This window comes from Triplophysa rosa, unplaced genomic scaffold (assembly GCF_024868665.1).
Source record: "Triplophysa rosa unplaced genomic scaffold, Trosa_1v2 scaffold147_ERROPOS851237, whole genome shotgun sequence".
Classification (NCBI taxonomy): domain Eukaryota; kingdom Metazoa; phylum Chordata; class Actinopteri; order Cypriniformes; family Nemacheilidae; genus Triplophysa; species Triplophysa rosa.
The window spans coordinates 97,610-125,235 of NW_026634151.1; the positions used below are offsets into that span (position 1 = coordinate 97,610).

The 27,626-nt window shown below is 41.5% G+C and overlaps 1 protein-coding gene across 1 annotated transcript; it reads left to right on the top strand.

Moving 5' to 3' along the window:
• Window positions 1–2,185: 2,185 nt before the first annotated feature.
• srpk2 (SRSF protein kinase 2) lies at window positions 2,186–27,587 on the top strand. Its single transcript, XM_057326939.1, has 14 exons — window positions 2,186–3,232; window positions 10,987–11,135; window positions 18,079–18,187; window positions 18,580–18,667; window positions 18,782–18,869; window positions 19,595–19,701; window positions 19,896–20,061; window positions 20,768–20,793; window positions 20,936–21,194; window positions 21,289–22,083; window positions 22,298–22,398; window positions 22,490–22,597; window positions 22,815–22,884; window positions 26,020–27,587. Exons 4-14 carry the CDS (start codon window positions 18,599–18,601, stop codon window positions 26,202–26,204), a joined length of 1,974 nt encoding a protein of 657 aa, XP_057182922.1. The 5' UTR covers window positions 2,186–3,232; window positions 10,987–11,135; window positions 18,079–18,187; window positions 18,580–18,598; the 3' UTR covers window positions 26,205–27,587.
• The last annotated feature ends 39 nt before the right edge of the window (window positions 27,588–27,626 follow it).

Below are 27,626 nucleotides of genomic sequence, written 5' to 3' on the forward strand. Positions count from 1 at the left end.
AATATTTAATCAGCGCCGTCTCACCATCACACTATAGCGCATGATGAGATGATCCGACTGAACAGGGACAGCATCAAATATGATAACTGCAGAACACAGTGTAAATAAATACTAAATATACTGTATTTAATTCGGACTCGATCCTCGCTCTGCACGTACTCCTACGTTGTTCATAACAAAACCGGAATAAAGAAACATTCGTCTTTTACAATTATGTCTTAAAATTTGATCTCAGGTGAAGGACGCTACTAATTAATGAGGTGTTAATGATCAGTCTAAATGCTGTAAACATATAAATGCTGCAGAGACCTTCTTTGGCTTTAATCTGCAGGAAAATAATGATCAATACACTTGTATTTAAATATTAAATTCTACTATAATTAACCCAAAACAATCAAAAAGATCTAAAGTAACACTATGATCTGAGCAGGACTCGTTTGAAATAACAAAATACAATTGTGTGTATCAAAAATACACACGAAGCTGATGGAGGAGACTCAAACGATGAAGAAATGTTATTTGAACGTAGGAGTACGTGCAGAGCGAGGATTGTGGATGTAGAAGTGCTGCAAATATCTGAAATAAAAGCCATTAGATGACATTGTTTGCGTATTGTGACAGTGCTCTGCTGTGTCTTTTCCCTTTTCTGGTGAATATCTCTCAATCAACTCAAATCACTTTATCAGAAGAAACATTTTTGCTCATTTGTTAAAGTGATATTTCAAAATGAACATCTGTCTTCATTTACTCACCCTCAGATTGTTCCAAACCTGTATACATTTCTTTTTTCTGATAGGAAGATACTTGTAGGAATGTCAGTAAGCAAACAGATCTGTTTGGTTATGGTAAGTAATGACAGAATTTTCATTTTTGGGTGAACTATGCCTTTAATGATTCGACTTCATGTCATATTATAGTTTTGAATAATAACAGCGAATTTTGAATCACAAATGTGGGTTTGGAGGATGGATGGATGGCTGGATGGATGAATGAATGAATGAATGAATGAATGAATGGGTTTTTTCTGTTCACATTATGCACATTGTAAATGAAGGGATTGTGTGTATTGACACATTTAAGGGGCATGTAGAGTGCATATGGATTTAATACATCAAAAACCCTGTATAATCATCAGTTGAAATGTGATTTTTCGCATGCCTAAGAGACAAGTGATGACAGAAGAAGATATTTGAGGCTGGGAAGTTTAAATAACAGTGAAAACGCAGTGACATTGAAATGAGTTGAATGTCCTGTGGACAAAGAGATTGATGACTTTTCCTGCTGTTGACTAACACACACACACACACACACACACACACACACACACACACACACTGTTTATATATGTATATATATATATACACATATTTATGATTATTTTGTACAGGAGAGGGAATTTTAAAATATATTTGAAGCATTGTTTTTCAACACCAGAGATATGCTGTGATGAGTTACAGATGAATGCTTGTGGTAAAGTTTAGCATTTCAATATCAGAAATCACACAACAATATATTCACCACACTGAGACTGCAGATGTGATGCAAGAGAAATCATACAACATTTAAATGATTACCACACTCAAAATACACAAACGCACACGGTACATACTGTATACATTCTAAAAATGAAGTACACACACACATTCACAATTCATTCATTTATTCATTCTGGAGCGTCTGTCCCATCATCTGAGGATACACGCACACACTGAGATTATGAAGGATTCACTGTGCTTCCTGTGACGTACAACACAACAAGCTGGAACAAACCGACCCGTCACCATAGCAACCATTAGATCTGTGATTAGCAAGAGAAGAGTGTGAAAATGCTCTGACAAACACACACATGCACACACACACACAGTATATACACATACACACACTCTTTGCTGAACATATGACTGAGAGAAGCTGTCAGTTTAAAAAAAGGACGTGTGTGTGTAACTGCAGTATTGTGTGTGCGTGCATGTTTGTGTGTGTTTGAATGTGTGTGTACTGTCATGTGTGTTCATGTTTGTATATCCCGGTGGGGACCTAAACCTGAATACACACCAACACATGGGGACTCGTGTCACCGTGGGGACCAAAATTGAGGTCCTCATGGGCATAAAAGCTAATAAATTGTACAGAACAATATTTTTAAAAAAATCTAAAAATGCAAAAAGTGTTCTATGATCTTTAGGTTTAGGGATAGGGTTAGGGATAGGGGATAGAATATACAGTTTGTACAGTATAAAAAATATTACGCCTATGGACTGTCCCCACGGGGATAGTAAACCAGACATGCGCGTGTGTGGGTGTGTCCGTGCGTGTGAGTGTGTGCGTGCATGTGTGGAAGTAGGCCGTGTAAAGATAGCAGCTTCAACAGCCTCAATTCTGAGCCCTAAAATATCAGAGAAGAGAGTAAGACAAGCCTCCAGAGAGAGACACACAGAGAGCTTAAGACAGTTAGAGCAAGAAAGACAGGTGCAGAGTAAGGACCAATACAAAGAGAAAGTGTTAAAGATGAGAGAGATACGGTTATGTCATCTGCCTGTCTCTCTCTCTCTGTCCAAACCCATCTGCTGTAAGAGACAGACAGACAGACAGACAGACAGAAAGCAGAAGCTTGAGAAGCAGAAAGAGCAGATGTAAAATGGGAATGAGAGAGCGCGAGAGCAGCGTTGCCCTGAGATACAGGATGTCGTAACGAGACGAGAGGAGAGGGAGCGCTGAACTGTGAGAGGGGAGCAGAGCGAGACAGAGAGTCAGACAGAGATTCATGTTTCCAGTGGCTGTAGCTCACTTACCCCCGCCCGCCCCGAACCGTGGTATCGCCCGCACAGATCTGTTATTGTGCTGCAGAGAGAGAGAGAGAGAGAGAGAGAGAGAGAGAGAGAGAGAGACGTGTGTGTGTGTGTGGGAGCTGCAGGCGTTTTGTTTTCTTCATCATTCAGCAAACGACAGCGCGTGGAAAACCAACACCAAAGACAATCAATCAGAGAGAAAAACAGATGTGAGACAGACGCTGTCTTCATCTCTCACCTCAGAGCGGCCGTGTGCTCTCTCTCACTCTCTCTCCATCCTTTCTGCACCTCTGAGGACGAAAACCCCCCCACCCCCGGCTGCCAGCACAGAGAGATAGAAAATAAGACTGAGCTTTTATTCATTTCTCCGTCTGCTCCGTTCTTCTTTCGGGAGCGAGCGGCTTGCCCATGTCCGTCAACTCGGAAAAATCTTCTTCTCCGGAAAGGTACCGTGTCTCATCAGTATATGACACGCGTCTGTGTCTTCACTTTCCTGTCTGGCCATCCCACTGTCATCCATTTTATCCTCATCTGTCTCTCTTTCTGTATGTATAGTAAGTGTAATGCTGTGTCTTATTGTGTGTGTGTGTGTGTGTGTGTGTGTGTGTGTGTGTGTGTGTGTGTGTGTGTGTGTGTGTGTGTGTGTGTGTGTGTGTGTGTGTGTGTGTGTGTGTGTGTGTGTGTGTGTGTGTGTGTGTGTGTTGGCCTGATAGAAAATGCAAACAGAAACCTCCACCTGCACCTACAGACAGACAGACAGACGCTGTTGTTTTCATTCTGCATGCTCTTCTATAAAAGCTTGTGAACACACATATGTTTGCGAGATCACGTCTGATATACCAACCCTCCATCTATTGATTTGATGTGGATTTTGCTGTTTGCTTTTGTAATGCGTTTCACATACTGCGGTGAATGTCATCTCGGAACGCTTATTTAGGGCATCAGAGCACAACAGGAGAAAAGGGTTCATTGTCATTTCTTTATGAAAGACATTTCTGGAGTATTCAGAGAATGTGATGATGCTCAGAATCCCAACCAAGCCACATATTGAGTATTTCAGACTTACGCAGGTCCTGCACAGCACCACTGGAAATTCTTCAGATAAACTAATGGACGAGGGATCTGGCTTTATGCTGTTTTTCTTTTGAATGCGCTGTAAAGATGTCTGCCGAAGACAGAGAGATGTAAACAGAAAGATCTAGACACACAGAGTAAGCGGACGGATAAAGACAGACAAATCTAAAGTAGGTTAAAGCATGTAGATCTCTCATGTTCTTGATTAACACAAACGCTGCTCTGTGCTTCACTTCTTTGAGTCTAGAGATCTTCAGACGTTTGTTGTTTTTTTAATACAAGACAACAATTAAAACCAAATGATGTTGTGAGAAAGACATTCCAGGAGACGGGACACACTTTTGTGAGAATGAGAGAATGCAGTTGGGTTAAGTTTGGTTGTGGCTGGATTTCTGAAAAGATCTCTTGTTGAAGCAGAAACAGATGATATGAAAACAATATGTCTGACACCGAGTTGGTGTGTGTTTGTTGTTTTTGTGACACAGTTGTGCAGTGATCTCCACATATTCCTCCACTTGGTACAGTCCTCTTGTATTGTGAATACATTTGAAAGGAAATATCACACGTGTGACTCAAAGCAGTAGCAGCAGCATCTCGGCTGATGCCTTCACGTGTATCTAGAAAACCATGTTACCATGGTTACGTCGTGAGCCATTGGAATCCAACAGCTAGACCCTAACTCAAGTCCAATGCCTTGAGAGTGATCTTTGTGTTCCGTCACGATGAGCAGCACTCACACGTCACAGGTCGTACAGTATGTAGTCTTGATGGCAGGCTTTGGGTTTGGATTCTACAGAAAGGTTTTCTGGACTGTGGTCTGCCTACGGTCTCTAGCGGAGCAGCTGAATCTTTATTTAGCCAAATTCAAGAAACAGCTAAAGACTGGCCTGCTACACCCAATAATACTAACACTTCATTTCTATATATACAGTAGAAGTGTATAGCTCAGTTTATTGTGTCGTTAGTCTACTAGCACATTATTGGTCTTTCACTGATATGATTGCTTCTATTGGATAAAAGCATCTGCTAAATGATTCAATGTAAATAAATAAACTGCTTTTGTTCTTCCTTTACAATAATATTGTTTTGAAATGTTTAAAGAGTAGCTAACACGTACCTCATGTTCTTACCCATGCTTTAACAATGATATTAAAACAGAATTATGATATACAACAACAACAATAATAATAAAAACTAGATAGTACATTTTCTAAAGAAACTGTGAGTGATGCTTTCGTGGCAAACCGTGGAACTCGGCACTAGGGTGATGACACATTAAGTACTAATGAAACCAACCCCCATGAGTCTAAGATGTTCTGATACAGAGTTATAGGTCTTGCTAAATGGTTGCTAGGCTAATGTGTTTGGTTGCTATGGGCGTGGCTTGGCATCTGCACTTGATAATAGTCCAACCTATGAGTGAAACAAACTAACCCCCATGTCTCTACGATGTTCTGATGCAGAGATATAGGTGTTGCTAAATGGTTGCTAGGCTAACCTGTTTGGTTGCTATGGGCGTGGCTTGGCATCTGCAATTGATAATACTCTAACCTATGAGTGATATGATCCAACCCGCGTGTCTCTACGATGTTCCTATGCAGAGATATAGGTTTTGCTAAATGGTTGCTAGGCTAACCTGTTTGGTTGCTATGGGCGTGGCTTAGCATCTGCCAATAGATGATGCTCTAAGCTATGAGTGTAACGAACCAACCTCCGTGTCTCTACGATGTTGTGATGCAGAGATATAGGTATTGCTAAATGGTTGCTAGGCTGACATGTTTTGTTGCTATGGGCGTGGCTTTGTAGATTAATGAACTTCCTGGGCCATTGATTGGTTGCCTGAGTAAAATGAGCCCACCCCCTTGATTCTACGACACTGTGTTCTAAAGATATCCACCTGGACTTTTTATAATGGGAGTCTATTGGAACGGTTGCTAGGTTGCTGTAAATGGTTGCTATGGGCGTGGCTTCATAGCTTCATAATGATCATGTGACACTGATTGGTAGCCTGAGTCAAATGAGCCCACCCCCTTGTCTCTAAGTGCTTGTATTGCGAAGATATTCAACACGGGACGGTTTTACGCCTTATATGGGCATGCTTCCTGTCGATGGGAAGTTTTGGTTGGCTCTTACACCCTAGGGGTACAACTTACACCCCATTGTGAGTGATGTTCTTACAGAGCCTGATGGCCTCTTCAAATCGTGTATTATTTTCATGTTTCTACGATATCCTCACTCGGAGCTACGACCCGTCAAATTTGGGCGCAATGTTAAGTCAATGGGATTTTTCAGGTTTTTATTCGCCCCCCTATCGCACCCCCTCCACCCGATCGCTTTCAAAAGTCATCACACACCATTCCTCAATGGGCCGCTCGATTTGATGTAGTCATTCATGGGTCCAAAGCGAAAAAATAACGCGTGATATATAGGTATCTAGGTTTTGAATGGGAGTCTATGGGCACCATTATAAGTACACGGAAATTTTGGGAGGCTCTCACACCCCAGGGGTGCAACTTACACCCCATTGTGAGTGATGTTCTTATAGAGCCTGATAACCCCTTCAGATCGTGTTTTATTTTTATGTTTCTACGATATCCTCACTCGGAGCTACGATCCCTCAAAGTTGGGCGCAATGTTAAATCAATGGGATTTGTCGGGTGGTTTTTCGCCCCCCATTGCACCCCCCCCCCCCACCCGATCACTTATAAAAGTCATAGCACACCATTCCCAAATAGACCCGTCGATGTGATGTATTCGTTCATGGGTCTACATCAAAAGCTGTGGGACAAGTAGAGTGCCAAACTTTTGGCGGAACAAGAATAATTATAAGAAGTATGTGTGTTCGAATAACAATAGTTATGCTTTTTCAAAGCATCACTAATAATAATAATACAAAGAATATACCCTATCATCCATAGATCAAAGTCCATGACCTGACAAAACACTTTCAGCTTAAATCATGTTAGACAGACAGGAAGATATTGGATGAGTGATATTGAAAGAGAATTGAAGTGTGTGTGTGTGTTCATGTTTGTATATCCCGGTGGGGACCTAAACCTGAATGCACACCAGCTCATGGGGACTCGTGTCACTGTGGGGACCAAAATTGAGGACCTCATGGGCAAAAAAGCTTATAAGGCAGTCGTGGCCTAACGGTTAGAGAGTGGGACTCGTGACCAGAAGGTTGCCAGTAGGATTCTCAGGGCCCGGCGGGTAACGACTGAAGTGCACTTGAGCTGCAGTGATAGCTGTCCACTGCTCCGGGTGTACGTGTGTTCACCACATGATGTGCGTGCGTTCACTACTCAACTCAACTTTATTTATATAACGCTTTTTACTATTTTCATTGTTTACAAAGAAGCTGTACATGAGACTGTAATACAGTTCAAAGTAGGGAAGGAAGGAGGCGGGAACTGGCGAACATTCAAAAACTTTAATAAAATAAACAAACAATAACACGGAAATAAAAGGCCGGCAGCCACCTCACAGTCCACTGTCGGCCACAAGAACATAAATACTAACTTAACACATGTCCGGGCCCGGTCCTCTCTTGTCAGCAGTCATGTCGCTTCATCCTCTTATGCTCCCGATCTCCTCCGTGAGAGATGTGGGACCGGTCTGCCCACAACTGATTCCCACTATCACCCGCCTCTTGCCTTACGGCTCTCCTCCCGCCTCCCTCGTTACAGAGACATATTGACCATAAACAAAACAATTAAAGTTGTTCCTGTAAAAACAAGAAAAAGGTGAAAACACAGAAGACAGACACACCCACATACAAAACACTCCACACACACAATATGCACACGTACTAACACACATAGACATAGACACACACACGGACGCACAGACACACGCACACACACACACACACACACACACAGACACACACACAGACACGCACACACACACACACACGCACACACACACACACACACAGACACACACACAGACACGCACACACACACACACATGCACACAGACACGCACACACAGACAAACACACAGACACGTACGCACAGTGAGAGCACACATTTAAGATAAAGGAGAGAGAAGCACAGGTCAAATATTAAACAGACTATAAATTCCTATATACAATATTAATTAAGTAAAACTTTAAAATTCTAAACTACTCACTGGATGGGTCACATTTCGGGTATGGGTCACCATATCTGACAAATAGGTCACTTTCACATTTACTAAATTGTACAGAACGATATTTTTTGAAAATCGAAAAATGCAAAAAGTTTTCTATGATCTTTAGGTTTAGGGGTAGGGGTAGGGGATAAAATATACAGTTTGTACAGTATAAAAAACATTACGCCTATGGACTGTCCCCACGGAGATAATAAACCAGACATGTGTGTGTGTGTGTGTGTGTGTGTGTGTGTGTGTGCGTGTGTGCGTGTGTGTGTGTGTGCGTGTGTGTGTGTGTGTGTGTGTGTGTGTGTGAGTTGTTGAGCTGGCGTGAATTGGTCATGAGATTCTTGGCATCATTCTCATTCTTTGAGTGAGCCACTGAGCTTTAGAGCGTCTCAGAGAGAGAGAGAGAGAGAAAGAAAAGCAGGAGTGTTGGAGATGCAGAAGGAAACACAGACAGGAGGTCTTCAAATCTTCTTTATTTCTCTGTTGTCATGATGAATGTGAGTTACTCAGAAGGCAGCAGAACATTTGGTTTAGCCCTCAGTGCTCTGAGACTGCGACACAGAGCCAAACGCAGGTGAGAGAGTGTGTGTGCATGTGTGTGCGTGCGTGTGTGTGTGTGTGTGTGTGTGTGTGTGTGCGTTCATGTTTGTATATCCCGGTGGGGACCTAAACCTGAATACACACCAACACATGGGGACTCGTGTCACCGTGGGGACCAAAATTGAGGTCCTCATGGGCACAAAAGCTAATAAATTGTACAGAACAATATTTTTTACAAATCTAAAAATGCAAAAAGTGTTCTATGATCTTTAGGTTTAGGGATAGGGTTAGGGATAGGGGATAGAATATACAGTTTGTACAGTATAAAAACATTACGCCTATGGACTGTCCCCACGGGAATGGTTTGTGTGTGTGCGTGTGTGCGTGTGTGTGTGTGTGTGTGTGCGTGCGTGCGTGTGTGTGTGAACCAAATGTTTCCACAAACATAGTAATAGCAGTATTTTTTTACTTTATGGGGACATAAAGTCAAAAATGTATAAATCAAACTCCATGTTGTTTTTTGAAAATGTAGAAAGGTTTGTGTGATGGGTTAGTTTTGGGGTGTGTGAGAGTTACAGGATACAATAAACAGTTTGTACAGTATAAAAGTCATTATGTCTATGGAAAGACTCCATATAACTTGAAAAGTCAACATGTGTGTGAGGATCATGGGGACGCCCAGCTTATGAATGTCTGTGAGTGGTGTGATGTGTGTGTGTGTGTGTGTGTGTGTGTGTGTGTGCGTGCGTGCGTGCGTGTGTGTGTAAATGTTTGAGCTGATACAGATACGCATCAAATGTCTCAGATTTACAGAAGATGTGATGCATGTTTCCTGTGCAGTTACCTGTGTGGATGTCACACACAAGTGTTGTATTAAAACACCTTAAAAAGAAGATATCGTTATAAACTTTTAATAAATTGTTATAGACTGTAACACATACATTGGTTTCCTGTTTTTTTGTGTCTTTATTTCTAGACATCTGATGAGTGATGTGGAAGGTGATGTATACAATAGCTGCAGTCTGAGATTATTCATAGCCAAATGTCTAAAGAACTGTTTTTAACTCAGGAAATATTTTAATTATTTAATTAAACATTTTAAAGTTACGAGTTAAAATGTTCTTCTTGTTTTCATGTAAAGCTGCTTTGAAACAATGCAACATTATAAAAAGTGCTACATAAATAAACAAAACAAAAAAGTTTAAGACATGTATGGGGAGAATATCTGTTGACATGTACGTAATGTGATATTATGATGTTTGGATTAATGAGTTTAAAGAACAAAAATGAGACTGCATTCAGTGCCAAAATCTATTTTATTTTAGAAAAACAATAACTAGAAAAAGATGTGGTTACAGGACATGCATGTTCACAGAAACAAAATATCTTATATCTGTACCTAAATTTAGGTAAATCACAAGGAAATGAACGTACGACAGACAGCTGGGCGTATATGGACGTGAGCGGTGGATACGATCAAATCTAACATCAAGTTTAAGCTCGTGCCTCGTATACATGAAAAGTTTTCGAGTTCACATAAAAAAATTTTGTTTGAATTTGAGAAACAGAATTGGGCTTGTCTTTGTGTGTTTGCTTCACAAACAGAAAATACGTGAAAGTGGAAAAAAAAGTGAAAGTGAAATAGAGCTTCTGCAGCAATTGTTTGCATGTGGGCATTGTATTTAAAAAAAGTTTTTTATTGAATGCTTAATGAAATGTTTTTGGTGTAAGATGGCGTTTTCGTCCGTGATCTTGTGATTTTGGACAATTTTTACATTCGCAAGACAGGAATAAGTCTAAAAAACCTCTCTTATACTGTATTACCACTTGAAATACTGATCTTACAATGTACTTTAAACATGAAAACACAAAATATAAAACACACAAAAATGGTAAAGATCCCTAAGTTGATTCAATTTATACCTTAATGTAGTATTTTAATTGATTCACTCATGATTATATAACCCATAATACAGATTCATGTTTTACTGTTATACATACGTTCAGTTTGTATTTTGTTTGTTGGGGTTCAAGTTTAATCTCCAGGGACATGGTTAGGTTTCTCCACACACCATCATTTGCAGCATACGAATGTTTCATGAATAACACTTGAGCGTCGTCGTAAGATGATTTCTACACAAGGATCTGCTCTCTCTCTCTCTCTCTCTCTCTCTCTCGTTTCTGTGACAGATTTATATTTGAAGAATTCATGCAAGTGCCGTGTGTATCTGCAATTCAACGTTCTAACTTTACTAAATCACATCACAAATAAAATGTCTTCATGTTTGTGTAAGAAGGTCCCTACAGTGTGTGTGTGTGGGGGGGGGGTGTAGCGTTCTGTGTCTGGTTTCTATGGCAACAGGATGAAGATGATCTTTGTGCTGATTTGACTGACTGCAGCCATATTCACTCGTGTGTGTGTTTGTGATCGTTCTCGTAGGCCCGACACACAGAAGGTACCCTCAGCACCCATCCCTCCCCCTCCCCCCCCCCCCCCCCCTCCCTAGCCTGTGGTCCCCCCGGAACCAGAGGAGGAGATTTTGGGCTCTGATGATGAGGAGCAGGAGGACCCAGCAGACTACTGCAAAGGTACCGCACATCTCTCGCTGAAAGTCAATATAATACACAGCTGTGAGCTATCAGTGTGGGCAGAGCTCGCCATCGTTACACAAAAACACACAAAAACCAAGTGACCCACAGAAAACCATTTTTGTTTCTCATGTTGTTGATTGGTTACTGTGGCAGAGATTTCTCAGTAAAGACACATTCACGTGAAGTGAAGCTTCCTTTGCTTTGGTGGTTAAGTTTACACACACGATTGCAAAAGTATATCATGTGTACCCTAAACATCGCAATCCATCGAATATTCCTTTGCATACATATACATTATGTACTAGGGCTGTCAGAAAATATGGTTTTCACTACACTACACGATTATTATGGAAATCAGTTGAATTCCTCTTTAATTCTGTTTATTTTGTAAAACTGTGAATGTAGGAAAACAGAGAGAGTTTTAAAACAAAATGTTAAACAGGTGACACTAAATTATTGAGAATGGAAAAAGTCTTGTGTTTTCTATTTGAAAGGTACCAGTAGATGTGTTTCTTCATTTTTATTATGCATGAATATACTGTCAATCTCTTTTTGTCTTTTTTTGTCATTTGGGAACATCTAGAAGAACATCCAATTGTTTTTCTAGAATGTTTTAATTTTACTATGTTTAAATGATAACATGTAATGCACTCAGACAAATCGAGACAAGTTACAGTAATGAGAATTTCAGCAGAAAAGCAATAAAATACGTCAATAATTCAGTAGTATGTCAAAAGTGTTTTGTCCGAGGTAGAGAACACAATTATCTTTATTATGATCATTTTTTGTGTTATCGAATTGCATACTTTATAATTCAAATCTTTACCGCCATGATGTTTGAATAGTTTCGTAAGAATGACCACAGAAGCAAAACTTCTATGCTGAGTTCACACTTTGAGCGCTATCATACACCCTGTGCGGTGTGGAGACAGGCGCGACGCAAGTGGTTTTTGCTAGATTCAGCCCGACGCAGTTATCAATGTCACGTCATGCGCTGCATTGTTTAAATAGCAAATGTATGGCAAGCCGATGGTGTCACAATTACACCATAGATTAAACGGGTTTATATCCGAACGTCGTTTTTTACGGCGTTTTAAACAGTATTTGCGCCGCAAAATATGGCGTCGCGATTCCAAACGCCGTAAAAACCGCGCGAAAAGTCGTCCATAACGCCGTATTTAACGGCGTTCTAAGGCGCTTGAAAAGCGCCGCCTTTTGCGCCGCTGTCTTCCCATATGATGGTGTAAAAAATGCCGTTTTGGTTGCGCAGAGCGCGCGTTATTTACGGCGTTTTGTGTGTTGTATAATGAGCCCCTCCCGCTGATTTCCGCAGCCAGTAAATTTGAACTGTTCTCACCCAATCACTGATGAACTGAGCCAGACCAGAACAATTTACCACTGATCATTTTACAGGATTTTATTATGTGCGCAGTGTTACCTTTGCTAACATTAAACAAATCATTGCTTGCTTTCCGAAGAAGCGACTTCTCTTTGGAAATGTAAAGTTACACAACGTGGTCAGCAATTGTATAAAGGCCAACCAATCCCATTGTAATGTATCCTGCTTATTACATATAGCACGTATTGCCTACATGAAAAGCAAAAAAGCAATCGGTTGAAATATTGTATTAGCTAATTTCCAACACCAGAAATCATTTCTGGTATAAGTGAGGTCAGCGAGAATAAAAAGTAAACTGCATTCCCTTTAAGCAGAGGCTGAGGACTTTGAGTGGTAGTCTGCTGTGATTGACTCAAAATCGCTGACAGCGTCAAACGTATGTCCGAGGCCCGCTCGAACCACCAGCAATTTTTTACGTTGTTGGTCTTGTCATGGCAGACACGAGATGGACCCAAGTGCGGGGTAAAGAAGGCTTTATTAATCAGATAACCACAAGCAATAAAGCGAGAAGCCAGATCGTGAACGTTGCGGTCCACGGAGATGTGAATACGAGTCCACAGAGGCAGGGTAATCCGCCAGTGACTGTTGGAGACCGTCCACTGACGTAACGAGGCAGGAGGCAGAACTCAGAACTCAGAACACTCTCTCGTCCCGGGATGACTGCCGTAGGAGAGACGGGGAGTTCCTGTGGTGATGGCAGCTTTACCCTCTTTGGAGAAGCTCTGTGTGAACCAGGTGAAAGCCGTCCGGGACACCAACGGGAGCTAGAGGAGACGAGCAGATGAGAGAGGATGACAAGAGCGAGAGGAGCCACCGGGTGGCAACGCTCGGCAAGAGAGGTGAAGTGAATCTTAATACTAGGAAAATCGTGACAAGACTAGGTTCTTGAGACAGGCAAGACTAGGTTACCAATAACTTCGATAGACGAGCCGCAGCTACGTCTAGGTCAGGCTGTACACGCAACGGTCAGACAACAGACGAGAGACACTGAGGGAATATAAAGGGGAAACATAACGAGAGGGGAATGGTTGGCAGGTGTGGGGTAATTACGGGAATGAACTCTTAATGAGTAAAGTATCAGCAGGAGTGTAGGTGCGGAGTTTAAAATCACCAGTGAGGGGGAAGCCTAAGGAGACACGAGGGCGGGGTGAAATACGCTGACACCGGGCACGCGGTCAGCCGACGGCTCTCCACATGCTTGACAACAACAATACAACCCACGTGCAGATAATACCCCGACCAGACCAGGACTGTGACACTTGTTCTGTTTATCTGTATCGCTGGGTCATTTTTAGATTTATATTTCAGTACTTAATCCGTGGTCAGTATGAAAAGAAAGTCTGGAATGAGAGATCTTTTTATAAACTGTATCTGCACTTGATTTTTGCTGCTGAACTCACACATCAGTGGACTTTCTTGTTATAAACAGGACGAACGAACAGTAATAGATTTTACATTTACGCATTTAGCAGACACTTTTATCCAAAGCGACTTACAGGGGCTTTTTAGTCTATGCATGTCTCTTATCAGTAGCCCATGTGATTTTAGTTTCCATATTACAAAAATGTATTGACTATAAGGAGACGCAATAATGTTGCGCAATGATTGTAATGTAACAAGCATGAACTTATTAACTAAAATATAACACAGCCCAAATCAATGCCAAATGCCTTGCCATTTACCTCCGTGAAGAGGCTGACGCTATCGTGTGTGGAACTGCAAAGAAACTTACAATAAACAGCCTCGTTTCCTTTTGAAATGGAAAAAAATATTATTCAGCACATACAAATAAATGCAGGATTCAGGCCTGGCAACCCACTCATGCAGCCTAGCCTGGTGAGAACATGGCAAAATGAGTCGGGATGCGGGCATGCTACTTACAAGCTACAGGCAAAACTATTTTAAAAAGTTGGTTTGCACAAAGATGGTGGTTAAGCCTACTGATCCCATTGCTCCGAATAGTAGGCCTAATTAAACGTAATTACATACACTGTAAAAAAAATCCCGTTAAAACAGATAAAGTACTGGCAGAAAATTACCAGTACATTTTCCTTTATTTTACGGACATTTCCGTTAATGCTAAAATGTAATTTAATTCAGTGCAAAATGTAAAATACAGGTGAAACAACTGTAAAAAATGAATACGGAAAATTCCTTCTTTTGTGTATGCTATATTTATGATGCACCTGCTGATGAGAACGATTCTGTATGATGCATTTAAAAAAAAGAATAGACTTTTAAAAAACATAATTAAAAAGCATATCATACATGTTAACGCACAGCTTTATTGTAGGCTAAATAAAGTGCATTCATTATTACTGCAAAAGCTGCATATCAAGCAGAGCGAGTCTGACTATTGCATTAAAACGCCGTCAAAAACGACGTTCGGATATAAACGCGTTTAATCTATGGCATAATTGTGACATCTTCGGCTTGCCATACAAATGCATTTGGCTCCATTTGTGCGCCGGGCGTGCTGGTCTGAAAACGAGGTGTGATCAGGCGCATTGTTGGCGCGTTGGTATTTTGAGGCAACTGAAATAGACTGCGCCACTGACCAACTGAACCTGGTCTGAAGTCAACGGCGCAATATTGTTTGGGGTTATTAAAAGAGCATGTTAGTAATATGTGCCTATAGAACGTGCGCACATTCTGCTTATTACACACAGAGGGACACGCAGCAGCACACATGCCAAATGTTACAAAAGAAAGAATTACAATGTAAAACAATATTATTGTGTACATAAAGATACAAATCCCACTTGTCCTGTTGTAGAACCTCTCGCACGAGCAGATGCGTTTCCTCGCTAGCGAAGTGTTCCGTTTTTCCACTTGCACATTCCACCGTGTAAACAGCGAATCTGTCATGACGCGAGTGCAACTGGAATGGGAGATGAGGCTCTGGTTGGTTTACTGCAAGTTACTTCCAAACACACCCATGACTCATGAAAAGAATAGGGAAAACACTTTAAGACCGTGCGCCAGGCGCGTCGACCATTTTTAGGGCCCCAAATCTCTGGATGACAGTATAAAAGATTGTTCATTTTGAATGTTCAGCACCTCATGTCCTCATTGTCCTGTATGAATCGGGTTCTTACAGCCAGTATTGTGTGATTTGTAATATTTCAGATGTGAGCATACACACCGCTGCATGTGCCCGAGGTATTTTTGAATCTGATTCAAGCGTTTACGTGCTGTCGTTTGTGCTCTTGATCTACACTAAACTCAGTTGGATACCCAGCTAACAATTTTTGGTTCCCAGAACGTTCCTCTAGCGTTAGTTTTTGGTTCCCAGAACGTTATTTTCTAAGGTTCGTTTTTGGTTCTCCAGGAAAGTTTTCTTTACGTTAATAGAACGTTAGTTTCTGGTTCATATAACGTTCTGGGAACCAAAACCTAACGTTAGGGGAACGTTACCCTAACGTTATAGAAACCATGAAACTAACGTTTAATTTCCGTAAAGATAACCAAAAACAAACCTTAAAAAAACTTTCTGGGAACCAGAAACTAACGTTAGGGGAACGTTCCCAGAACGTTAGCCTAAAATATTTTTCTCGGTCCGTTTACACGTCAGTTTTGTTTTGTTTTTGCTGTTTTGTACATTGCCTAATTCTATATTATTGTATTTTTTTTTTTTTATCATCTGTGTTCTGTCCTGTTGCTGTCTTTCTGTTGCACTGTGGAGCTTATATAAAGCCAATAAAGCTCATTCTATTCTATTCTAATGAATACATCCATGCTGTGTTTTTATCCATCGCTTGTCTAACGTTAATCTAATTAAAATAAGTAAAATACATCATCCCACACAATATGGAGGATGAAATCAATGCATTAGATTATTCTTTTAGCCTAATAATTCCTTTTTCATCACTGAAGTAGCCTAATTTTCGATTTAAACAGCACAGTATATCATTTCTGGTGGGTGTTGTAGGGAGTGGGGGGGGCTTGTTGGTTGTGGTTCGGGGCGTTTCATTTGTTGGGACTGTGTGGGTCTGGTCTGGTTGGTCTTGTTTTGTGGTCGATGTCAGACAACACAGGAATAAAGTTAATTATGCCATTACTACTTTTCCCTGGTTGTCCCTCTGTTGTCTGTTGTTGACCACGGAATGGGACCGGGTTGGACCTGCACGGTTTCGGCGGGTGGGGCTTCCTGGGTCGCGGCTCGTGGGCTCTCCCTGTTCTTCGTGGACGTTGCTCGGTGGCTTTGGTCGGGGTCACTGAGTGCAGCTATGACACGTCAGAGGAGATCTGGCCCTCCCGGCTGAGCCTGGTTTCTCCCGAGGTTTTTTTTTCTCCATTATTCAGCATTGGAGTTTGGGTTCCTCGCCACAGCAGAGCAGTGCAGTGTTGGCTTGCTCACCGGGAGACTGCATTTATTTATTTATTTATTCATTTATTTATTAGATATTATTTATTATAATGATCTTGCTTGGTCTATAAACACCATGCACTGTGCTGTGTTTTACCTTTCTGTGTTTTTCTTATTTGCTCCTGTAAAGCTGCTTTGGAACAATGCACATTGTGAAAAGCGCTATATAAATAAAATTGAATTGAATTGAATTGAATTTCTAATAAAACCACACTGTGTGTAGGCCTACCTCAACATCAGACATTATAGATATCGAAATAAAATCACCAATGACTTCAACACAATATTTAAAGCAGATTTTTATTGACAGCAGAATAAACATTTAATTATCTTCAGGCTAACAATATTCTTGTCTCACCACAGAATTATAGCGCGGCTCCGTCTTTAGATATAACAATCAAAAGCCCTGAGTTTCAGTCCTTTCATCATGGTCTGTTGATTTAGATGTGTCAAATCAATCGAAAATCACAAAAATATAAGTCTACTCTCAAATCTGTACGGTTTTAAATAAAAAATTAAAATAAATAAAGCGCTAAACTATTGTGTTAGTCGGTGAGGTAAAACGAAATGACCATTAATTTTTAAATGACGGGAGTGCGCGGCAGAGCGGAGAATGCACGTGCTCGAGCGCACACATATAGTAACAGACAACCACACTAAAGAAATACACATGGATATAGATGATTGTATTTTCATTTAGCTTAACTAGTTTATTATTTTCAGCCATTAAAGGGCACATTTATTAATTTAATTTGGTTTTCAATGTGATCTTATAATTTATGTATTGCACATGTCTCACTGACGTTTACCAGTTTTGACTATTTTTACCATAAAAAATAGCCAAAAAAGAACCATCAGGGAACGTTACTTTCTGGTTATTTTCTGGTTGCAAAAAAATAACCAATAAATAACCATCAGAGAACGTTATTTTCTGGTTATTTAAAAAAACAGCCTGCAACGTTCTGGTAACGTTATTTTCTGGTTGCAAAAAAAAAAAACCTGAAAAGAACGTTCTTAGAACGTTATTTTTTGGTTCCCAAAAAATAACCAAACGGGAACCAAAAACTAACGTTAGGGGAACGTTCTGTGTTTGCTGGGTAACTAACAAATGACGTGTAAACAAACATCAGAGGAATGGGTTAGTATGGTTGAATGATTGTGTTGTTCTGCAGGTGGATATCATCCGGTGAAGATTGGAGATCTTTTTAATGGAAGATACCATGTGATCCGCAAACTGGGCTGGGGTCATTTTTCCACCGTGTGGTTGTGCTGGGATATTCAGTGAGTAACCATGACGACAGCGTACAAGAGGACACCTCGATACACACTCGATACCCACAAATACTGACTGCATATGATAGCAGCGGGTGTCGGTGTCACAGGCTAGAGTTACACACACACACATCCGTGATGGACGGACAGAATACACACATTGTTTATGAGTGTGTGTGTGCAGTTTTAGCCACAGGCTGTTATATGTGTTATATTTGCCATGTGGGTCAGTACAAAGCCAAAAAGCCCATATGGACACACACACACACACTCAGTGTCACACTGTTGTGTGTGTGTGTGTGTGTGTGTGTGTGTGTGCGTGCGTGCGTGCGTGCGTGTGTGTGTTCATATGTGATATGAATGTGTTTGTTGATCTGTGCGTGTGTGTGTGTGTGTAACAGAGGGAAGCGTTTTGTTGCTATGAAGGTTGTGAAGAGTGCACAGCACTACACAGAGACGGCCCTGGATGAAATCAAACTCCTCAGATGTGTGAGTATTTATCAAACACGGAGCACTAAGAGTTTTCATAGTCATTAGCACATCATAAGTACTGTACACCTCGTTCTCTTTTCATCTGTCTGTCTGTCTGTCTGTGTCTCTCAGGTGCGTGAGACAGATCCTGAAGACCCTAATAAGGACATGGTTGTTCAGCTCATAGATGACTTCAAGATCTCAGGAGTGAACGGGATTCATATCCTTATTGCGAATTGCAAAAAATTGCGAATGATTTCTATGGAAGTTCCTCATAACCCATACTGTAAAACGTTTTTGCTGCCTTTTAAGTGCAAGCAGCTTGTCTTCAGAAGTCATTTTACTATTTTAAGTTTAAAATGTCTTTACATTATTTTCCACTTATTAACTGAAACTCAAAACTTAAGTTTCAACCTATTTTTATAAGGCTTAGGGTTAGTTTAAACCACTTGCCAAAATGTAAAATAAAATGACTTGCAAAGCTCAGGGTTAGGTTTTACAGTGTGGAAACCAAACGTGTGTGTGTGTGTGTGTGTGTGTGTGCGCGTGTGTGTGGGAAGGGTAAACCCTACGGTATGGGGACAAAATGTCCCCACAAAGATGGCAATATCCAAAATCCTCGTCCTTGTGGGGACATTTTTTTGTCCCCATGAGGAAACAAGCTTATAAATCATACAGAATGAACTTTTGTGAAAATCTAAAAGAGCAGACAGTTGTGTGTGATTGTTAGGGTTAGGGAATATGAGATACAGTTTGTACAGTATAAAAACCATTGTGTCTATGGAATGTCCTCATAAAACATGGAAACCCAACGTGTGTGTGTGAGTGCGTGTGTGTGTGTGTGTGTGTGTGTGTGTGTGTGTGTGTGTGTGTGTGTGTGTGTGTGTGTGTGTGTGTGTGTGCGTGCGTGCATGTGTGTCATGTTTCCTTGACTCCATCTGTCAGATGTGTGTATGGTGTTTGAAGTTCTTGGTCATCATTTACTCAAGTGGATTATAAAGTCTAATTATCAGGGTTTGCCGTTACCATGTGTCAAGAGTATCATCAGACAGGTAAACACACACACACACACACACACATTAGACTTCTCTGGGGAAGCAGGACTTTTAACCTATGGGATTTCGCTGTGGGTGGAGCTAACAGCATGATGCTAAATAGAGAAAGCGTGCGTCTGATGAGCTCTTGTTTAATGTTGGCGGGTTGGGATTTAGAGTAATAATAATAGTGTTTGTGGTTTTGATGTCAGGTTCTGCAGGGGTTGGATTATCTGCACAGTAAATGTAAAATCATCCACACAGACATTAAACCAGAGAATATTCTCATGTGCGTGGACGATACCTTCATTCGGAGGATGGCTGTGGAGGCCACAGAGTGGCAGAAAGCTGGAGCGCCACCTCCGTCTGGATCTGCCGGTAATTCTTTTGTGTTTCATCTCTCTCGTGTGCTGCCACTGATGTGAAGCAAATCTCATTCTGAAGGATGTCTCTGGGCTGTGTGTGCCATGCGTTTACATTTGTGTGCGTCTCTGGTTGTAACAAATGAAACTTTAGTGAAGAAAGACAGAATCCTGAACTGCTGCAGCCGATCATTCCTTTAGTTTGTTAGAGCTGCAGACACGTCATATTTCTGGATGTATTTCACACAGAATTTTCATTCTGGTTGGGGTTAGTGAAGTCAGTGGTCGCTGCTCGTTGGTGTTTCTGCTAAAACCTAAAACACATGTTGATGGGTCACGTGTTCCTTGTGCTATAATGTTCTTTTCAGTTTTTTCACAACACACACAAACTCTTGAATGCTGGGCGGGCATTTATTCAACTAACCCTACTTTATTATGGGGTTTATTTTCCTCCGAACATTATTAAAAAAAACTCACCTCTTCTAAAAGCACTTATAACTGTATAGTCAAATCTATATTACATTATATAATATGTGTGTTGGCTTATACTATCTGAACATTGTATTACAAATTTAAGGCTACTTGCACTGCTCATAATTCTCACTTGTTGTCGCAATGGGTAAAAGTGTCGGCTAAATGAATATATACTATATATATATATATATATATATGTGTGTGTGTCCTAAAAGTCTGTTTGTCTTTGTGTTTATTTGTGTATACAGTCAGCACAGCTCCTCAACTCAAACAGGTGAGTGACATCTACATTACTCTATATAGTGATTTAAACAGATGATAAACCCATGAAATCCAGTTTCTCTTATGTGGTTCGGATCAGATTTCCTCTTTTATAGTGTACACGCACATTGTGTGTGTGTGTGTGTGTGTGTCAGGTGGGAAAGATCTCCAGAAATAAAAAGAAGAAGTTGAAGAAGAAGCAGAAGCGTCAGGCGGAGCTCCTGGAGAGACGGATGCTGGAGATAGAAGCTCTAGAGCGGGAGGCAGAGAAACAGAAAGCTCCAAACTCCACCCACTGCCCCGCCCTGGCGCTGGGGGACAGCGAGGATGATGAAGATGACGAAGAAGATGCTGACGAGGTAGAGCAAGAGGAAGGACAGAAAGAGCGGCCTGTCAGACTCACTAACCACACATGTGAGTTGTTCTTCTTGTGTTTCTATTAGCAGAAAGGAATCAAAAATAACAGTCAAGAGGTCCAGAATAAACTCTGTGTGTCTGTGTTTGTCAGGTGCTGAGGCTCATCAGCAGGATGTCCAGGAGAGTGAAGACGACTGTGACGTCCCCCCCTCTAAAGACTGTGAAAGTGAAGAAGCGTCACACGCAGTAGACACACATGCAGACGCTCCACCCGATGAGCAGCCGATTCCAGAGAAACAGGACGAGGCGGAAAAGCCCAAAGAAACAGAACAGCCCGATGAAAATGAAGAAACAAGAGAGGAAGAGGAAACAGATGACGAGGAGTCCACACCCTCACAGAAGTCAGAGCCCGAGCTGAACACGTCGCAGAGGCCGAAAGAGCAGGAAGCAGATGAAGAAAAAGAGACGAAAGAGACAAAAGACGAAGAGGAGCATGAATATGATGAAGATGATGATGATGATGATGATGATGAGGAAGAGGAGGAGGAGGAGGCAGATGATGAAGGTCAGGACGATTCCAGCAAGGATCGTGATGACGCCTTCAAAATCAACGGTCACGTGATCACGGGTGAGCAGGAAAGGGATCGTCTGTCATCTCCCGTGCGGCCGCCTGTGTGTTCGGCATCACCGCTGCTCTGCCCGCTGGTGGAATCTGAGATCAGCACGACCGACCGCGACGCCTCTGACGCATCGTATGAGCTTTTTAATGGAAAAACCACCAGACTCACCAACGGCTCGCGACACCGCGGCACCACGCCGCGCTACCCTGAGCTGCCCCTGGATCCTCAGCCGAACGACTGTGAGCGAGACGAAGCTCAGGTGCTCACCGTCACTGCCGACCGCAGCCGAACCGTATCGTCATCCAGTACAGGAGAGACACCCAAAGGTCAACACACGCACCGTTACTGTTCACTCTTGTTTAACTCTTAATAAACACGCACACACATTTGATACTGTACACACTGTATATCCTATCCTCTCACCCTAACATCACATAACCCTTTCTTATAGTTTGACATAAATTAGTTAGAAGCTCTTTTCATCGTTTGTGTGGATGATCACACTCACACGCATCTGTGTTTGTGTCTTGCTCTTCTCAGCGAGGCTCCGATCGGCCGATCTGCTGGTGAATCCTTTAGATCCACAAAACGCTGACGTCCTGCGAGTTAAAATAGCTGATCTTGGCAATGCATGCTGGGTGGTAAGAGGCTGACACACAACACACAACACTAGTATGTAAACTCCACAAAACACCACGTGACGTCTGACACAAAGTCATTGTTGATTTGCAGCACAAACACTTCACAGAGGACATCCAGACCCGCCAGTATCGGTCAGTAGAGGTTCTGATCGGAGCGGGTTACAGCACACCTGCTGATATCTGGAGCACCGCCTGCATGGTGAGCCACTGGAACATTACATTAAAGATGCAGTTACTGTAAAGTGAACAGAAGGAAGATTAAAGTGGAATGGCTTGTGTTGTGTAGCTCAACTGGAAGAACCCATGCTGATAAAATGAACACGTCTGTTGTATGTGTAAATGTCATATATGGAAACATTGGCGAGTGTCCAATCACAATCTGATCCCCTGTTTTTTTTCTCCGTCCTCTACTGTAGGCGTTTGAGTTGGCGACAGGTGACTATCTGTTCGAACCTCATTCGGGTGAAGATTACTCTCGTGATGAAGGTGAGATGTCTGTAGGGTTCTGTACTGTACTGTATAATCTATCTGAATGTAAATGTTGTAAATACTGTGCACTGTATATGTGAGGGGTCTGAATGCATAGAATGGGATGCCCTTCATTTGACCTTTCAAAAGACAGACATTGTGTTTGAGACAGAACAAGAGGGTGCTAAACTAGACACAAACACATGCTGCCACTGTCCAGTCAAGTGTTTCTGAGAGCCGTGTGTGATATTTACACATGTGTCTATTGCACGAATGAAATCAGAATGCAGTGTGTACTCTAGTAATGTCAGAGAGGGTGAGAAGAGGTTAGACAGCGACAGCAGCGTGTTTGTGAATGAAACTCAAACTTCTCTTTCTTCTTCTTCCTCCTCTCTTCTTCTCTTCTACCTCCATGATTTCCCTTTTCTCTCTCTCTCTCTCTCTCTCTCTCTCTCTCTCTCTCTCGCGCGCTCTCTCTCTCTCTCTCTCTCTCTCTCTCTCTCTCTCTCTCTCTCTCTCTCTCTCTCTCTCTCTCTCTCTCTCTCTCTCTCTCTCTCTCTCTCTCTCTCTCTCTCTCTCTCTCTCTCTCTCTCTCTCTCTCTCTCTCTCTCTCTGTCTCTCTCTCTCTCTCTCTCTCTCTCTCTCTCTCTCTCTCTCTCTCTCTCTCTCTCTCTCTCTCTCTCTCTCTCTCTCTCTCTCTCTCTCTCTCTCTCTCTCTCTCTCTCTCTCTCTCTCTCTCTCTCTCTCTCTCTCTCTCTCTCTCTCTCTCTCTCTCTGTCTCTCTCTCTCTCTCTGTCTTCTGTCTCTGTCTTTCTCTCTCTCTTTCTTCTTCTCTCTGTGTCTCTCTCTCTCTCTGTCTCTTCTCTCTGCTCTCTCTCTGTTGTAATCATTCTGCAATCTCAATTCTGTGTCTGTCTCTGTCTAAATCATCTTCGATTCTCTTTCATTCTAAGTTACTTACGTCTCATGCCGATGTTCTTCTGAACTACTGACACACACACACACACACACACACACACACACATACACACACAGACACACACACACACACACACACACACACACACACACACACACACACACACAACACGCACTCACAAAACACATCACACGAGACATGTGTGTTTAGAATCAAGCAATGTGTCTTGACTCCATTGAGCACAATTCGCCTGGTATGGGAACCTCTCCTCACCAGTTGTGTGGTGAATGTGTTGTGCATGTTCTGTGTGTGATGTGTGGTGTGTTGTGTGGGGAAGGTTGGAATCGGGTGGATTGTGGCAGTTGTTGTGTTGTGGTGTGTGTTTTTGTGTGGTGAGTAGTGTAGCGTGGGATCAGACGCACGATCGCTCTGATCTACGAAGTCAACTGGTGAAATTCCCGAAAATCATGACACAGAAATTACAGCCTGATTTTCTCTCTCTAAGAAACGTACTGTACCCTAACCCTACTATCAGCTAATATACCTCAAAAAGTCACAACCTTGCCTGCCGAAGTGTTTTGGTTACAGATAGGATCTTCAAGTTTTCTCGTATCGGAAAAGATCCTATGGTCGTCTAGAGATATAGAAGAAAATCTTCAATCTGATTCTGATTAAACTGAACTTTATTCAGAATACATAGCACTATAACCTATCATAGCGCGTGTTGCTCGGTGCGTGTGCGTTATTGTTGATAAATACAGAAACTTGTTACACTTGTTACAATATGAATGAATCTAATTCATCTACTTTCAAAAGCTTTTAGATTATTACATCAAAGTAACTGTGACTAATCATTTACTGAATATAAGTCATCCTTCTTTGGGACTTTCACTTTTCATAGGTCTATAACATCTTGAAAATTTACTTAGAACTAATTATTATAACTATGATTACCATTACGAACTTAAACTAGTGGTAACGCCAGACGTTTTTTCAGTCTGTGATCAATCAAGCTGAGTGATAAGACCAGTGTTAATTTCGTTAACGAAAACTATGACGAAAAGTATTCGTTAACGACATGTTTTCACGACGAAAACGAGACGATAACTAAATAAAAATGAATGCATTATAACGAAAACTGTAATAAAATATACTGACATTTTCGTCAACTAATAAAAACGAGACGAAATATTCTTGTCCCACCTGGCGGACATCAGTTTGCGCGCATGTGCTGCTTATCTCATATAAACGGAGAGAGAAGTCTCTGGGAGAAGGGGAAGCACAGACATGTATTCTGTGTCTCCACGCGGTTTACAAAGCGCTTATTTTCCTTCACGATCGCCGGTAAAACGCCGCAAACTTGAAGCGCGACTGCAGGCGAGTCACCCCGAAACACATTACGAAGGCAAGCTCAAAGGTTTTTATATGCCTATGTTAACTTAACACGAGCTGCTGCATAACGTGAAATGCAACATAAAGTCAGCCAAAAGAAACCAGCGCTGTCCTCTACTGATTATAGAAGTGATGAAGTGAGTCAAACTGTACATTCAACCAAATATGTAACATGTTTGCATGACTAAAGAAATGTAATACAATTTATATAATATGTCTTTTTGAAAGCTATTCTCATTCATTGCTGTTCAAGCAAAGACAGTGCGCTCTTTCTTCAAAGAGGCATGCCATGAGCCAATAGCCTTTGAGTGTGAGCCCTGTCAGAGCGTTTCATTGGTTGAATGAACTGAATGAATACGCCCTACTTAACGAGTCAATTGAGTCAAATGGAATTGAACGAACTGGAACATGTCATTAATGGTCTAATATTCTGTGTTCCAACAATGCAAATCTAGTTACTGAACTTTTCTGAAAATAAAGGTAATGACCTGGTTTAATTTCATTCTAAGGTGAAGTAAATTATGTCAAAACAGTTGAATCTTTGTATGGAACATTTAATTACACCAAGTAAATGATTTAAACCATTTAGATTTTAGTAGACTAAATATAATGTATATTTATTCGACTAAAATGTTTTTCATATTTCGTCGACTAAAACTAGACTAAAACTAAAATGATGGGGTTGACTAAAATGTGACTAAAACTAAATTGCATTTTCGTCAAAAGACTATGACTAAAACTAAATCAAAATTTGCTGTCAAAATTAACACTGATGTAGTGTTAGTGTTGTGTTAGCGTTGGTCTCTCTCTCTGTGTGTGTGCGTGCGTGCGTGTGTGTGCAGGTGAGCTGAGGCACATCACCAAACTCAAGCCGTGGTCTCTGTTTGACGTGCTGGTGGAGAAATACGGTTGGTTGGCCGAAGACGCCGGTCACTTCACACATTTCCTCCTGCCCATGCTGGATATGGTTCCAGAGAAACGCGCCTCGGCTTCCGAATGCCTCAACCACCCCTGGCTCAACTCGTAGCACTTCTCTCGGACTCACGGACGCCTCCCTGTGGACGCGTACTGAACTGAAGTCTGCTGTCCACTGGGGGAGGAAGGACAGAAGAGAGAGGGGCTGTGAGAGCGTCATGGGTGGGCTCACTTTACATGAAACTCTGTTTTCCTCGTTCGACAGAACACTGAAGTGACAGGAGTGTGCGGTAACTGCGTGAAAGATGAGGTCATCATTTCATTGGGTCTCTAATCTTTCGTTTGAACACTTGTGTTTTCTGGAACGAACAAGTTACATGAAATGAAGGTGCGACTCATTGTGTTTGGTTTAGGGTTTGTAACATACAAACCTGCCATGAAGAATTCTCTCCGAATAGTCTAGATATGATGCTGTCAAACGTTTGGTAATAATATCATCATCTATAGACCTTTTTAATCATTTATTTAATCTCAAATGTCTCTGACTGACACAACAATGAATTATGATCAGCTGCGTGCGTGTTTGCTAGTTGTTGTTTGTCCAATCACAACATCGAAGAAGCCCACCTGAGTCCCTCGGAATGCAGCTCCGCCCCTTTTGCTAGCTCCACCCCCAATCAGCAAAGGCGACATCATGGAAGGGTCTTCAACAGAGCTGTTTACAAACCTCCGCACAAACGACAACAGCTGCATCTGAATATTTACAGCAAAACTTTCAATGCAAAACTCTTTTTCTGCTGCTCGCTGTGGTAGAAGACTCTTGAGCTCTCAGCTTCAGATCATGTGCGAGGTTTCCTTTGGTTTGTAGCTCCACCGATCCGTCCGATTCAACATTCCTGACTCTACAGAAGTGATCTGTCACAGACACGCTGACAACGATCTGCACTTTCTGACAGGACGGCCGCTTCTTGTGTTTGTTCAGGGAAAAACTGTCCAAAAACTCTCAACTGCTTGAGCGCAAGAGCATCGCGTTCAGTCATCATCGTCATGGACTGAATGTTCAAAACACATCATCCACATCACAGTTAGTCCAGTTGCCTATTTTCGCAATAAAAATAAAAGTAGACGGTGAAATATTTTTAATTAAAAAAGAAAACAAACGTTCTCTGATGTTGTGACAGTGGCAAAGTTTTAGTCGTGATAAGGTGATAGTGTTTTGTCTATTTAAAGATTGGTGATTTTTTATTTATTATTATTTACTTCACCTCTCTCCCTTGATAATATCGGATAGTGCTGCTCTGTAAGGAACTCCTGTTACACTGGACAAATCTGATCAAACATTTTTGCAATAATAGTGATTTATGATGATGATTTTTTGCACAGAAAGCTCTGGATGTGTCTCATGCAGACTGTTCTTCCCAGCGTCAACTCGACTGCGTCTCATCAAAAGATTTAATAAAGTTTTAAATGAATGGATCGCATCCACTCAACGTTTCTACTGTTCTGATTGTGTATTTGTCTTCAGCAGCATTTT